Source organism: Tripterygium wilfordii, chromosome 21 (genome assembly GCF_013401445.1).
Source record: "Tripterygium wilfordii isolate XIE 37 chromosome 21, ASM1340144v1, whole genome shotgun sequence".
Taxonomy (NCBI): domain Eukaryota; kingdom Viridiplantae; phylum Streptophyta; class Magnoliopsida; order Celastrales; family Celastraceae; genus Tripterygium; species Tripterygium wilfordii.
Window position 1 is genome coordinate 5969748 of NC_052252.1, and position 14666 is coordinate 5984413.

At 37.3% G+C, this 14666-nt stretch overlaps 1 protein-coding gene, 1 long non-coding RNA gene and 1 pseudogene across 2 annotated transcripts; 2 read left to right on the top strand and 1 right to left on the bottom strand.

The window, feature by feature from the left end:
• The first annotated feature begins 258 nt into the window (after positions 1-258).
• LOC119990077 (leucine--tRNA ligase, chloroplastic/mitochondrial) lies at positions 259-7429 on the top strand. The gene is made up of 20 exons (XM_038835897.1): positions 259-744; positions 984-1128; positions 1223-1279; positions 1572-1691; positions 1774-1878; positions 2035-2258; positions 2379-2445; positions 2532-2686; positions 3215-3479; positions 3602-3796; positions 4402-4481; positions 4997-5059; positions 5142-5223; positions 5629-5706; positions 5779-5880; positions 6012-6184; positions 6286-6463; positions 6622-6699; positions 6802-6933; positions 7023-7429. The coding sequence occupies exons 1-20, from the start codon at positions 353-355 to the stop codon at positions 7263-7265; spliced, it is 2934 nt and encodes a 977-aa protein (XP_038691825.1). The 5' UTR covers positions 259-352; the 3' UTR covers positions 7266-7429.
• A 3778-nt stretch (positions 7430-11207) lies between these two features.
• On the bottom strand, positions 11208-11700 carry LOC119987650. The gene is made up of 2 exons (XR_005465497.1): positions 11564-11700; positions 11208-11468 (listed from the first exon to the last, which is right to left on the bottom strand). It is a non-coding gene; the product is annotated as an uncharacterized LOC119987650 (long non-coding RNA).
• Positions 11701-13010: 1310 nt separating this feature from the next.
• Positions 13011-14265, top strand: LOC119987789 (annotated as a pseudogene).
• The last annotated feature ends 401 nt before the right edge of the window (positions 14266-14666 follow it).

Here is a 14666-nt window from a genome sequence, read left to right on the forward strand (position 1 = left end):
GTGACTTAGACTTACTAATGAGAGGTGAGGTGGTTTGATTGACAATCGACTTCTTAAACACTTGTATGCCTAAGGTTCGATTTTAAGGAGAGAGCATATTTCTTAACATATTAAAAAAAAGAAGTTTGTGCTGGTCACTGGATACAAATATATATGGATTAGTTTGTGGGCCCAAAAGATCGGCCCACGGATTAAGAAGGCTGTAACAGGATCCAGCTTGAATGTAAAAAAGCCCAACCAGTTTTAAGCGCCAACGGGCAACAGCACGTCACATGAACACAAACATTATCCGCTATCTATCTCCGAGTGCTGACTCCTGAGCTGCAATTCCTCTCTCTGTCTCTCTGTTAGTATGAATACCCAACCAACTCATACACAAATCCATTATCTTTCTACTCCTTTTCTTCATTCCCATACCAAGCTTCTCTTCATATCGCAGAAGCTTGAGTCAGCGAAAGTGACTATCTCTAGCAAGAAATTATGTTATGGAGTACATAGTCAAAGGACAAATAGGTTGAGTTATTGGGCTATTGTTTCGAGGAGAAGTAGAATTAGGAGCTCAGTGAGTGAAGCTGAAGCGTACAAGGAGCAAAACCAAGAGGTCGTAAGGAGGGCGTACCCTTTTCACGAGATTGAGCCCAAATGGCAGCGTTATTGGGAAGATAATCGCACTTTCCGAACCCCAGATGAAATCGACACCTCTAAACCTAAATTCTATGTTCTGGACATGTTCCCTTATCCCAGGTTCTCTCTCTCCGTGTGAATATTTGTTCTCATGTCTTGGGAGTGACCTATTAGAGTGTATACGTGACAAATAATGCTAAAAGGGGTGGCTTTTAGCGAATGATGTTGATGGGGAATTGGGTTTAATTTGTTATTCGTGGTTTCTTTAGTTTTCAGGTTCCTTTTGGTGATTTTGTGAGGTGGGTATCCATAAATTTTGTTTCTTTGGATTAATTATGAACTTTTTTTCGGGGTTTCAGCGGTGCTGGGTTACATGTTGGACATCCGCTGGGATATACTGCCACGGACATTATTGCTAGATTGAAGCGTATGCAAGGTTACAATGTTCTGCACCCAATGGGTTGGGATGCTTTTGGATTGCCTGCAGAGCAATATGCAATTGAGGTTTGCATTGTCATTATTATCAGCGCTTTAGTATCCTTCTGGATCATTACTGATTATTTGCATATTCTGGATGGTTGCACTATGGGTCTTGCAGACAGGAACCCACCCAAAAATCACTACACTGAGGAACATTGATCGCTTCCGAACCCAGGTCATGTAATGTCTTCTCTACCTATGTATTGTTGGTGAGGTGATATTATCTGTGGAAAGCTTGAATATAATTCTATAATTTATTGGAAGTTTCAAGAATTGGTTACAATGGTCGAAATTCTGGAATAAGAATAAAAATTGAACTCAGAAAAAGACATACCTGCTATTGACAGCATATACCTTTATTTGACATGCTATTATCCTACATTAGTCTTAACCACTCCGACTCAGCTGCACAGGGACACATTTTACAATGACTCTTCTGGTGTATTGATAGCTCATTTCCTTTGCAGCTTAAATCATTAGGATTTTCATATGATTGGGATCGTGAAATATCTACTACAGACCCCGAATATTATAAGTGGACACAATGGATCTTTCTTCAGCTACTAAAGAGAGGGTTAGCGTATCAGGTACTTTACTGTTGTTCTTTTAGTACCTTTTTCTGTCAGTTCCCTTTTAAGACTATTTATGGTTTATCAATTATATCCTCAGGCTGAGGTACCAGTTAATTGGTGCCCTGCCCTTGGCACTGTTTTGGCAAATGAGGAGGTGGTGGATGGTGTGAGTGAGCGTGGTGGTCACCCAGTTATAAGAAAGGTATAGCAGTATGCTTAATTTTGTTTTTATTAGTCAAATGCTATTTCCAATCACTGTTTTTTTTTTCCCTTCCCCTTCTTCTTCTTCTGACTTTTGAGATTTCCAAGTGTTGAATGGTTTTCTAATTTTACAGTGTAATTGTTTATTGCCAAGCAGCCCATGCGGCAATGGATGCTCAAGATTACAGCTTATGCGGATCGTCTTCTTGAAGACTTGGATGACCTTGATTGGCCTGAAAGTATAAAGGAAATGCAAAGGAACTGGATAGGGCGGTCAGAAGGGGCTGAGATGGATTTTTTTGTTCTTGACGGTGATGGACAGGAAACAGACAAAAAAATAACTGTTTATACTACCAGACCTGATACCATCTTTGGTGCAACGTATTCTTCTCACCCTTTGTTCCTGCCGTGTGTGTGATATGTCATTGGTGTCACCTTGCAGAGAATGCTTTATACAGTTTTCTTGGACAAGTATTTATTTCATACCTTTTCTGTATGCAGCTATTTAGTCGTAGCACCGGAGCACTTCTTGCTTTCATCATTAGTATCTGTGGTTCAGAGTAAAAGTGTATGTTCATTTTGTTTTATTGCCCATCTTCTTATTAGATGTTTCTCATTCTTAGGCAATTTATAGGTGACAAATCTTTGAAACAGGTGGAAGAATACAAAGAGGTTGCCTCAAGAAAGAGTGACCTTGAGAGGACTGAGCTTCAGAAGGAAAAGACTGGCGTCTTCAGTGGCTCTTATGCAAGAAATCCAGCTAATGGGGAAGCAATCCCTATATGGATCGCAGATTACGTTTTGGGGAGGTGGGTCTGGATTTATTCTTCTGTTCTGACATGCAGATAGTCTGTGAACAGAAGTATGTGTCCTCTATTGCCAATTTATCTCATGTGTTGTCTAAAGTGGGAAATGATCGCTTCATTACTTGGGACGTGTTAACATATTGGGCCCCTTGTCCAACCCCTTAAAAGGCCTATTAGGAGGTAGGAGGAAACCCTCATTTAAACCACACACCAGCCCTCTTTCCAACCGATGTGGGATACTCAACATCCCCCCTCACGTGTGGGTTGGTCCAACTCCGAGAAGCCCACCACGTGAAAGCCCATCGCGTTGGACTGGCTCCGATACCATGTTAACATATTGGGCCCCTTGTCCAACCCCTTAAAAGGCCTATTAGGAGGTAGGAGGAAACCCTCATTTAAACCACACACCAGCCCTCTTTCCAACCGATGTGGGATACTTAACAGGACGTATGTATGAGTGCCAGATTATTAGCACTTGGCAATCTCATTATTATTTTTTTTGACTGATAGGTATAAAAATGTTTGATGCAGTTATGGAACAGGAGCAATAATGGCTGTACCTGCACATGACACTCGTGACTATGAGTTTGCTTCAAAGTATGACTTCCCCATTCATTGGGTTGTGAAGCCTAATGATGAAAGCTTTAGTGATCCAGCAAAGGCTTATTCAGATAAAGGCACTACTATGAATTCTTCAAATTTGACATCTGGTCTTGATATCAACGGGTTGCAAAGCAAAGAAGCTGCTTCAAAAGTTATCAAGTGGGCCGAGCAAACTGGGAAAGGCAAGAAAAAGGTCTATATTCTCATTTAACTTAAAAGTGTTTAGTATGGCGGTGGAGAAGGCGTGATTTTCACTATATTCCGTATGTATGTGCATGTATTTATATTTGGGTTCTCAGACCTGTTTTTTTTCAGGTAAACTACAAGTTGAGGGACTGGCTTTTTGCTCGACAACGGTATTGGGGGGAGCCTATCCCGGTCATCTTCCTAGAAGATACTTGTGAGAGTATTCCAGTTCTTGAAACTGAACTGCCCCTTACATTACCCGGATTGGATGATTTTACTCCTACTGGGACGGGAGAGCCACCGCTATCAAAAGCTGTTTCTTGGGTATGTCTTGTTCTTATACTCTATCCTTTCCATCTTTGCATATGCACCAACTTGTGTGCGTGTGTTGTTTTTTGTACTGATGCATCTTTTTATGGCACTTATTGCCAAATATTTGGATCTAAATCTTTCTTCGCGCAGAAATTTGAGATGCATTCACCCAGATGATTTATTATATTTAGTTGAGGTTGAACTAAGAGTTCATGGTTCCAGTTCACTGGCTACATACAAAACTTTCAGGATCAACTTTGAAGGCTTTTCTTTTCATGAACAAGGAGTCTGCTAACTTGCTTGGATCAATTTCTATTCTGCTTTACTGCCCTTCTATTTTTCTGAGTAACCAGTTAAGATGACCTTGAGCTGAATTCCCAATATCTTGAGAGACTATAGTTCCCCAATATGAAACCATGTTACCTAGCAACGTGCTAGCTTCTATTAGATTTAACTTGGCAAGTCTTGGAATTCCTACTGATTTAATAATCTAGCCATATGTGGTCTATTTCCTTGTATAGCTATCTCTACCTCCCTTGATTTCTTTAATTTCTCTTTACTCTTTTAAATTGAATATCCATCAATTGATAAATGAAACTTTCTTTGCTTCACTTCAGGTCAAAACCACAGATCCTTTATCAGGGAAACCTGCCAGCAGAGAGACAAGCACCATGCCGCAATGGGCTGGTTCTTGCTGGTAACTAGGTTCCAATTTCATTAACTGTGGCTCTTTTTTTTTCTAGCTTCTAAATTTTGAACCTTCCTTGAAGGTAGTCCAAGAAGAATAGTTAAAAAGTGAAATGAAAAGGAGGTCATGTTATGGTCATACGGTATAGAAGTTGATTGATTTGAAGTTAAATAGGAAATTAGGGATTCTAAACTGGCCAAATATCCTTGTAATTTTCCATTTTTCTCTGCTACAATCCAATTTGAAGAAGGGTCTGGTTTGTTGCCATTATTCAAAGTCTTAATGTTAGGCTATGAACTTTTCCTATGCCAAGCTGCTCAATCTGTTGAAAATAAATGAAACTATAAGTTTATCAATATTGATCCTTATAGGCCAATAAATATCTATTGATTTCAAAATTCTCGTAAGTCATAGTCATGTTCCCTGTATTTGTCATGATAACTAGTGTGTGTAGGGGCAGGTGTGTCCGTATGTGTATTTTCAAGTTTCAATGTTAAAGATTCATACTTCTTTCCATTGTTTAGGTACTACTTGAGATATATGGATCCAAAGAATTCCAAAGAATTGGTTGATAAGACAAAGGAAATGTAAGTGCAATAATTGCTAAGCCTATACTCCATGTTTTGCTACTTCTATTTATAGACTTTTCTTGTATCTTTTCACTGGCAGGTATTGGAGCCCAGTTGACATATATGTTGGTGGTGCTGAACATGCTGTTCTTCACTTACTTTATTCAAGGTTCTGGCACAAGGTTACTTACTGTAATCTGTCTTCTTATATTAGTTATACATACATGAAGCCATGAATTATTTATTTTTATGTCCTATCTGCAGCACCTGTTTGTGCCACTTCCTTGCTGTCATCATTGACATTGTTTCTTCTTCTTGTTGTTGTTTTGACTTGTCTCGGATGAGAAAAAATTTGTGCAATCCTTGTTTAAGGATATGCTTAAGACTGCTGTTAGCTTCATGTTAAAGCTTTAGATCAGTTTTAATGCTTGTAAAGCATGGCTGGACCGCTGAAGGATGGGACTCGCTACAGTCAATTCATACCGGATGATTCCTTTAGAGGCCTACAATTTCAATCAATCACATCCAACTTTGCCTTTTATGTTGCTGCAATAATATAGCTCTCTGATTCAAGTCCTCTGCTTCAGGTGCTTTATGACATTGGTGTCGTTTCAACTAAAGAGCCGTTCAAATGTGTCATTAACCAGGGCATTATCCTTGGAGAAGTAAGCATAGTTGCTTTTGTTTAGCTAAGCAATCCTCTTTTATCACATGGTTTCTCACAGTTTGAATGATAGGTTCAATATACAGCGTGCAAAGACTCAGATGGAAATTATGTGTCTGCAAGCTCTGCTGATGTGTTTGGTGAACTTCGTCAAGAAATAATTCCTGAAGAAAAAGTATGTTGTTTATGCATATGCAAAATTTTGTTTTCTTTTCCATCTCGATATGGTCATTATGGTCAATTGATGTTGTGTAATTCTTGCATTTCTTGTTGACCTTTGAAGGAGTCAAATTGTTCCTTGCTTAGGTGATCAAATCTGGGGATTCTTTCGTACTAAAGGATGATCCCAGCATTCGCGTGGTTGCTCATGCTCACAAAATGAGTAAAAGCAGGGGAAATGTAGTCAATCCTGATGATGTTGTATCTGAGTATGGTGCAGATTCTCTTCGGTTATATGAAATGTTCATGGGACCATTCAGGTGATCCTTTTGTTTATATATGGTTTCCTTAAGAGCTTTTAATGTAGAGCGGGATGATTGTTCTTGCATATGCTGTTCTCAAATTGTCTTGTGATTTTTAGAGACACAAAAACATGGAATACCAGTGGTATTGAAGGTGTCCACCGATTTCTAGGGCGAACTTGGAGGCTGATTGTTGGTCCACCTCTACCTAATGGTACATTCAAAGATGGAACTGTAGTAACCGATGAGGAACCGACTTCTGACCAGCTTCGTGCTCTTCATAAATGCAAAGCTAAGGTCTTGTCTCAAGTTGTGAATAATACTCTCTTGCCATACTCTTTCTCTTATTAGTTTCTTTTTGTTAAAGGCTACTTTGTCAAAATGCGGTCTGCATGTCTATCATTCCATGTATATCCCTATAAATCCACTGATTGCTTGATTGATTTGATTTCCAGGTAACAGATGAAATTGAAGGCACTCGGTTCAACACTGGAATTTCTGCAATGATGGAGTTTCTAAATGCAGCATATAAGGTTTCACTGTGAAACTCTCATGAGTCGACTCCTGGTGTCTTCTTTTAAGCATAATTGGACCTTTTGTCATATCATATATTGTTCACAATTTAATATTTTCAGTGGGATAAACAACCAAGATCGATTATTGAAGCATTTGTTCTGTTGCTTTCCCCTTACGCACCTCACATTGCTGAAGAGCTCTGGTTTCGCCTTGGACACTCCAAATCTTTGGCATATGAGCCCTTTCCGAAGGTAAAAGCTTGTCAGTCTTCATTGGTTGTTGAGAACTAGATGATTTTCTTTGAAATAATAATGAATCTTCTCTATTTTTTGATCTGCAGGCCAATCCTGCTTACCTGAAGGAGTCCACTGTTGTCCTTCCAGTTCAGGTCAATGGCAAGACGAGAGGTACCATACAGGTGCAAGATGGGTGTTCGGAGGACGATGCATTCGAATTAGCTTCGCGGGATGAGAAACTGTACAAGTATTTCGAAGGAAAAACTATCAAAAAGAGGATCTACGTGCGTGGAAAGATCTTGAATGTTATCCTTGGCCCTCAAAATGCAAAGGTGGGTGTTCGATGATTTTGTCCGACACTTGCTGGTAAAGAATGCTCAGAAGTGGATGTGGAGCTCACATTTGCATGGCTTCTAAGGTTGTGCTGTTGGATGTCAAGAATAATAGGCCCACTGGGTGATATAAAAATATAAATCATTCATCACTCCATGAGCTTATGCTTTTAGGTCAATCGGCGTTTCTTTTACATGGTATATTTGAGAAAGCCTAATCAGGCTTGCTCACATAACATTGTTGGATCTGATCAACAACTGCGATTAAGGCTGATAAAAAAATTGTCGTCTGGTCACAATTTCGGATTGTTTACAGCCCACAAAACTTTCCTGACCCTCTCAAGCAAGCAAAATCCGACTATTAACAACCATTGCTGTAGCCAAAAAATTGCATGGAAGCTGGTTGCAAACTATCCAAACGGAAATCGTCTAGATCAGGCCGCTTGAACCACTATCTCCGGTTCAATCGACACCACCAGTAGGTCGGCCGTTTTTAGGGCTTCGAAACGAATCCCTTTTTTGGCCTAAATGGTCATCGGAAACTGTTTAGTTGTAACTCAATTCAACTCATATGAGTACCTGCCTCAAAACCCACCAGTAGCTTCATCAATTTTTTATTTATTTATTTTTTTTATCAGCTCTAATCTCAATCGTTGATCATATCCAACAATTGAGATCAAAGCCTAGTAAACTTTAAAATTTACGGGTTTTCGTATGTGAGAATTGTTGTAGCCTAATAGCAAGATCTTTGGGTTTGAAACCCTAAAATTTTTTTTGTTCCGAAAGCATTCTAGTCCTGCTCGAGATGGGGAATGTGGTGATGGTTTTTTTTTCTCTCATGGGAAATTGGGAATCCATCTTAGACGGGGAATGTGCATAGGAGGCCAAACAGGTTTAACTTTTTTTTTTTTTTTTTTTTATCTTGGAGAAAAATGAATAAGATAATAAAAAACTGAAGCTTAAAAAATAATGCTGTCTCTCTCATGCATGCGTGAACCAGTCTTTTATCGAGATATACAAGCCACACACCTGGATTTGGTTTGGATAGTGCTGTCTTTCTTGTCTGCATACCTACGTACCAACATAACATACGACGCAAACAATATGCAGACATCACGACACCAATCCAACATTATTTTGTATTAAAAAAAATAGTAGAAGTTTAATTAAACAGTCTTCTTTTTTTTACTTAATCAACTCTAAAAATCTAAACTAATTAATTGTTGTGACTCAACATGTTATGTTTTTACTGCGTTTATTTTGTTACTTTAAGGCGATTATAATCGTTGATTGTTAGTAAGTACCTTCACAATTGCCGGAATAGAAACACATCATTCTCCGACATTTTCTATTACTACTAAATTTCGGACTCGTTCTACGCGTAGTTATGAGATTTATCCACTATTGCGATTGCTGAAAATTTTTGAGAAATTGAATTTCTAGTGGCTAATATAATTACAATTTCCTGAAATTTATACAATTAGTGCTTCACCATGCACTACTACTACATGGGATTAACACATATATAACAGACATTTCTTCCAAAGTAGACTTAATTGTAATCGTCTAATAATACTATAATTAATTAAGATCAATTAATTATCGCAGCCACCAAGTGTCACGGTCGCTGCTGCTAAGTGAACAAAACTGGAACAGGAGCACTTCAGTTCCACTCTCATCGACTGTACGTCCTGAGTGGTAGTAGAAAGTCACGGCAGAGTGGACACGTTGAGTGCTTAAAAGCAAGCCACCTGTCCATGCAAACTCTAAGGAAAACATGACCACATCTGGGTTCACTTATCTCCTCTCCTCTTGCGTTATTAATCTTGCAGAGACAAATGGCACAATCTGCAGGCACTGCCACCTGGTCATCTTCAACAATGTATGGCTGATCATGATGATCAAGTACTCCTCCAGATGACCAGAAGAAGGTGCGATGGAGTGTGAAATTCAATGCCCATTTCCACTGACTAGTAATACAACTCAAGTACGTAGTTCAACATATATATATGGATATATGATTTGTTATGAATTGACTAGTGATATATAGTGTTGTTGAAGCTAATGTAAAGTAGTGTGACTACATATAGAGATAGTACAGTACTTAACCATCCATGGTCCCAAAGATGTTTTAGTGTTGTTGGTCAATAAAAGGATGCTATCTATTTTTTGTATGTGCTTGTATGTATGTACATGTGATGTACATGTTAACGTAGTTCCAAGCCCCGGGTGTTCAAAATAATAAGATCGATGCAAGAATAGTCAATAAAGGAATGCCAATGAATAGTGAATACTCACCTATATAGTACTAAGGCTTGAGGGGTAATGCAATTTTTGATTATTGAAAGAGTTGGCATGCATTCCAATTTGGTCACTGAATGTTCAAACGTTGTAACTTGAGAATTCAAAATTGAAAATTGTTGTAGTATGTACGTTCGGGTAAATTTTCGACTATTTGGACCGCCAAACTATTGATGTGGCATAAATAATCAATATAATTACAATGAGAAATTTGTTCGTGTGTACATAGAATAATTTTTAACTTTGGGTTCGCAAGTTGGAACGTGTGAACATTCAGTGACTGAGTTAGAAATTGACAGCTCTTTCAGTGATCAAAAGTTGCATTACCGCGTGGTTTGTATAACAAGTCACCAAAAAAAAAGATTTCTTACTTTTTTTTTGGATAACCGAGAACGAACAACTTGCCTTTTGGATATTCGAGCACAAATTTTTTTCATTTAACGACATGATAAATTAAGCCAAAGCCTGATGTGTAATCACAATACTATTATTCCAAGTGAAAATTACACTGAGACTTTCTGAATCCGTATAATTAGACCCAAAAAGATTGATCAGTGGTACATTCCGCAAGTCTGACAACATATTCATTCATTATATTCATCTTCTCTTAATCTAGTTTCATACTTTCATGATAATAATTGTGACCCTCCACCAAACTATTTTTGTTTTTTTTTTAAAAAAAGACAAGACATTCGTTAACAATGGTGGTTCCCACATGTGAATACTGACAAACCCCACATGATCAGAAGTTTAATTCTTAAAATAATATCAAAGACAATTTGTTATAATAAATAAATGATTTCTTATCTATCAGTACTTCTTTGTGCTCGGTTGCATGATTGCAACAATATTTGTGAAATTAAGGCTTCTTATTGCCATAAGAATATCATATTTCATCAATGATGATTCAGTATTAAAAAAATTTAGTTGTTTTGTTTCTAAAAGTAATTTTTCTGCTAAGGTTGACACATGCGAAAATAATAACAAAGATCAAACCAACATTTAATGAAAAGAAAAGGTATTGAAATCCACAAGATTTGAGAGAAACTCTCAAGGTTTTTTCTATATATTTCCTCCAAATCAATAGTTAATGACCACTAGTACCAGTTACAACCCTAAAAGGTTGAGAAACACAAAATATAAAATTATGACAATAACCCTAAAACATAAAACAACTCATTTAAGACAATAAACAGTTGAATTTCGTAAAACTAGGGTGCAGTTAGTAGCAGCAGCTAGTCTTGGTCACACGTCGATCCGAGTCACCCGGTTAAATTTCATGTGATTTTGACAACGTCGCATTTCAATCCTACTAGGCTTTTTGTTGTTGATGTATGAATCGCGTTCCGTCAATGCTTTACCAGTTGTATTGATTTGTGGCCCTAACCAAATTTTGTTGTTTTTTTGCATGTTTTTCGATTTTTAGGGTTTCCTTATTTTATTTAAATAGGCATGTGAGCAGTCAAGTAACTTTGAAATAATTAAGACTGCGTTTTTCAAAGTATTTCTTCTTTGTTTTAAGTATTGATGCAGTTCATACTTTTGATCTATATTTCCTTTATGCATTACAAGTGCAATGACGAGCGAAGCTCTTGTGTTTATGGGTGATGCACCTACACCTGATCCAGTTCTTATAATGCCAAAATCGACATGATGTGTACTGGTATAGAGATGGATATATAGACAGTAGTCCCGGCCCGTTTTATTGGAAAACTAAACTGATGTGCTTATTATTATTGGAATACAGAAGATGGATGGTCTTTTTTTAGCCATCGCAAGGAAAACTCTCCCTTTCACTAAGCTTGCACCGACACTGCCCTTCAACAGTACACAGAGTATAGCATTCACCAGGGCACTTTCTTATGCAAATCTCTTCATCACATTTCTGCTTATTGGGATCAGTTCCATGTACATAACCTGCAGTCACCACCCATAAACACGATTTTGTTTCTAAATCAAATGATTAAATATTGAAAACAAAGTAATAGGCTAGAAACTAAATCAGTACTTACATAAGCTACTAACGAAGAGGACCAACAAGAAGGCCACTTTGAGTGAAGATCTCTCCATTTTCTTTGACTCTTCAAAGCAAATCAAGAATTACAAGAAATCCTGCTGCTTTTTTTTTTTTTTTCCTTTTGGGGGGGTGATTTGTTTTACATTAAAGAATTAGGGTTTTCTGCAGCACTTATAAAGTCGAGGAAATTAATTATTTTCCATATATACTGTGAAATCCCAATCAAACCCCTTGATTTACTTGAAGGCTTGAATTGAGGATTTGAGTCTACCTAAAAATGGAAATATAGTGTAACTGAGAGGGCCATAGAAGTGAAAAAAAGCCCATGATTCATTCTAGACTTTGAGGCAAGCTCTTTATGGGCTTGCTTTGACCCGGAAAGTGATCCGACTAGCCTGACCACTTCTAATTCCTAACTCCTAAGTTAACTATTAGACGTCAAAGTTGAAAACAAGTGGATATGAGAAACAGTATGTTATTCTAGTCAGTCAGAATAAAGGGAAGTCAAACTTTTGATAATGATAAAAGAAAATGCTGCCATAAGGGTTTTTCTAATCATGGAAAAAAAGAAAGAGTTTTGTTATCATTTAAGACGGCAGGGTTACCAGTTTTACAAGTATGCTGCGAGAGTGGTTTTTAAGAAATTGAGGTACGTAGAATCTAACTCTTTCATAATAAAATAATTATCAACTAGCAGAGTTTGATCATTTTATTGGGGCAATAAAAACAAAAACTCATCTTTTTGGGTCTATTAATTTCAGTTACGTTTCTCGGGTTGGAAACGGAGTCGTGCATTTGCTTGTTCGACTATCTAAGAATGTCTAATTTTTATTCAAGCAAGCTTTCAAAAAAGAATTGTGTATGACGGTCATATAATTTACTTAAATCAAAATAATTAATTGAAAATTGTTAATTATTTATCATTAGTTTTGATATTGTAAGCATGGATATATATCATTATATATATTGCATTAGTATATAATCAAATACACTAATGCAACTAGTTATTACAACTATTTATTACTCAATTAAATTCCTTGATTGCAAAATTAATCCATTTGCTTACGTAGTTGACAATTGTGCACTTGTTCTTGGTTTTTGCACATATGATTGTAAATAATTAACTACCTGAGCCGTAGTAATTGACATGAAAAAAAAAATTAATGGTTTCTTCCCAATTTTGTACCTAATTGACAATTGAATATATAATTACTTGAATGCTACGTACTAAAAAGCCATTAAGTTCGACCACACCAACCCCCACTAGCCCAATAAGGATCAATTTCCATGCAAAAACCTTAATTTCCACCAATTGCTCCTTGTTTACCTCTAATTAATTATTAATTAACATCCTTTAATCTTCCCTATAATTTATCACTCTCCATATGCTCCCGTTCTCAATCAAATCTTGTACTTCTACATCTCTCTTAAATACCACCAACATGAAGTATAACACTCTCATGATAAGGATACTGTTACTTGTGTTGGCCATGTTAGCCATTGCACTCCAACTCCGAGCATCACCATCTGATGAACAAGAACAACCATGGGTTGATGATCATGATCATAACGATGCTGAGATTGATCATCAACAACACATTTCTCTAGGCCGATTTCTCCGACAACGGGTTTGGACGACGTGTAACAAAAACCCTAAGGTTTGCCGTGTTAAGGGTAGTCCTGGACAAGGGCGGAGCCAGTAATTAAAGTTGCGGGGCCTATTAGAAGTTGGCGGGGGTCTGAGGGCAGCGCCCCCGGAAATTTTTTTAGGATTATTTTGTTATATTACACCTATTTAACGCATAAAATAACATTAAAACGTTAGTATAAATACATATTGAAGTTTATGAAACAAAAGACCATACACAAGATGAGATTAAGATTACCCATATCCCCATAAGCCATAATCGTAATTTACCCTGTTACCCATAATCCATAACCCTAAAATTAGCAAATTAGGTATTTCATATTTGGACAATTGAACTTACTTAGATTGAGAGAGTGAGAGTTGAGACTTGTGAACCAGAGAAACAATCAGACGAAAGCTGAAGGCATAATTCATGCAGCATGAAGCAGAGCCAATAAAGGATTCATCACTCACCAGATGCACAACAACACAAGAATGACACAGTTCGAAGAAATTGTGTGGCTGTGTCGTTGTGTGAAAGTAGCTTAGTTGTGCTGGGCCATATTTTATTTAGATGTATTAGTGTTAGTTGGGCCTTAGTTTATTAAGATCTATTAGTATTAGCTTATAGATGGGCCTTAGTTTTAAAGACAATTCATAAGTTATGTGTATATCGGGTAATGGACTAATGGGCCTTAGTTTATATATATCTTTTAGGTTGTATTGTGTATTTGTCTTTCATTTGTGTATATATTCATATCATTATTATAAATAACGTATTTATGTATATATATATATACATACAGACTGAATTGTGGAATGTGTAGCCCAGTGCAGTCCCCCCCTGCATCCGCCCTTGGTCCTGGACGGGATTGCTGCAAGAAGAAGTGTGTGAATGTGAAGACAGACAGACTGAATTGTGGAATGTGTGGGAGGAAATGTAAGTACTCTGAGATTTGCTGCAAAGGAAAGTGTGTGAAGCCCATGAATGAAAGAAGCACTGTGGAGGCTGCAACAATAGGTGCAAGAAAGGGAGTGCTTGTGTTTATGGGATGTGCAGCTACGCATAGCTAGATTGAATTTGTTTGTATTATATATGATTTATTCATCTGTAATTCTTTTTAAGTGTTAGAATTTGCTCCATGTCATGCAACCACGTTTTGTTTAGAACCAAAATTAGCCCCTAAATCGTTTGTTCCACCTTCTCATGCCGCATCTTCTATATATAAAAGTATTGATGTGCACCATTGTCACAACATGAGCAAGCTATGGCCAAATTGCTTCCTCTATTGTTTCTTTAATGTCTTATATCGATTAATGTCCCTTTAACCTTGCTAGCTTATATCAAGTTATGTTCCTCACTACCCAAAAAAAACTCTTGAATGTAATTGACTCTTGTTGGCTGACACAGTCGGAAATCAACACTTAAAACACTCTCAAAACACTAATATTAGAGAAAACATTCTCGAAA

What these genes read in the sequence shown, in the direction of transcription:
- LOC119990077 (XM_038835897.1), top strand. Translation starts at nt 353, where the DNA reads ATGAATACCCAACCAACTCATACACAAATCCATTATCTTTCTACTCCT. An exon ending in CAGAGCAATATGCAATTGAG is followed by an intron (nt 1,129 to 1,222) that starts GTTTGCATTGTC and finishes TGGGTCTTGCAG; the next exon opens with ACAGGAACCCACCCAAAAAT. An exon ending in CAATGGGCTGGTTCTTGCTG is followed by an intron (nt 4,482 to 4,996) that starts GTAACTAGGTTC and finishes TCCATTGTTTAG; the next exon opens with GTACTACTTGAGATATATGG.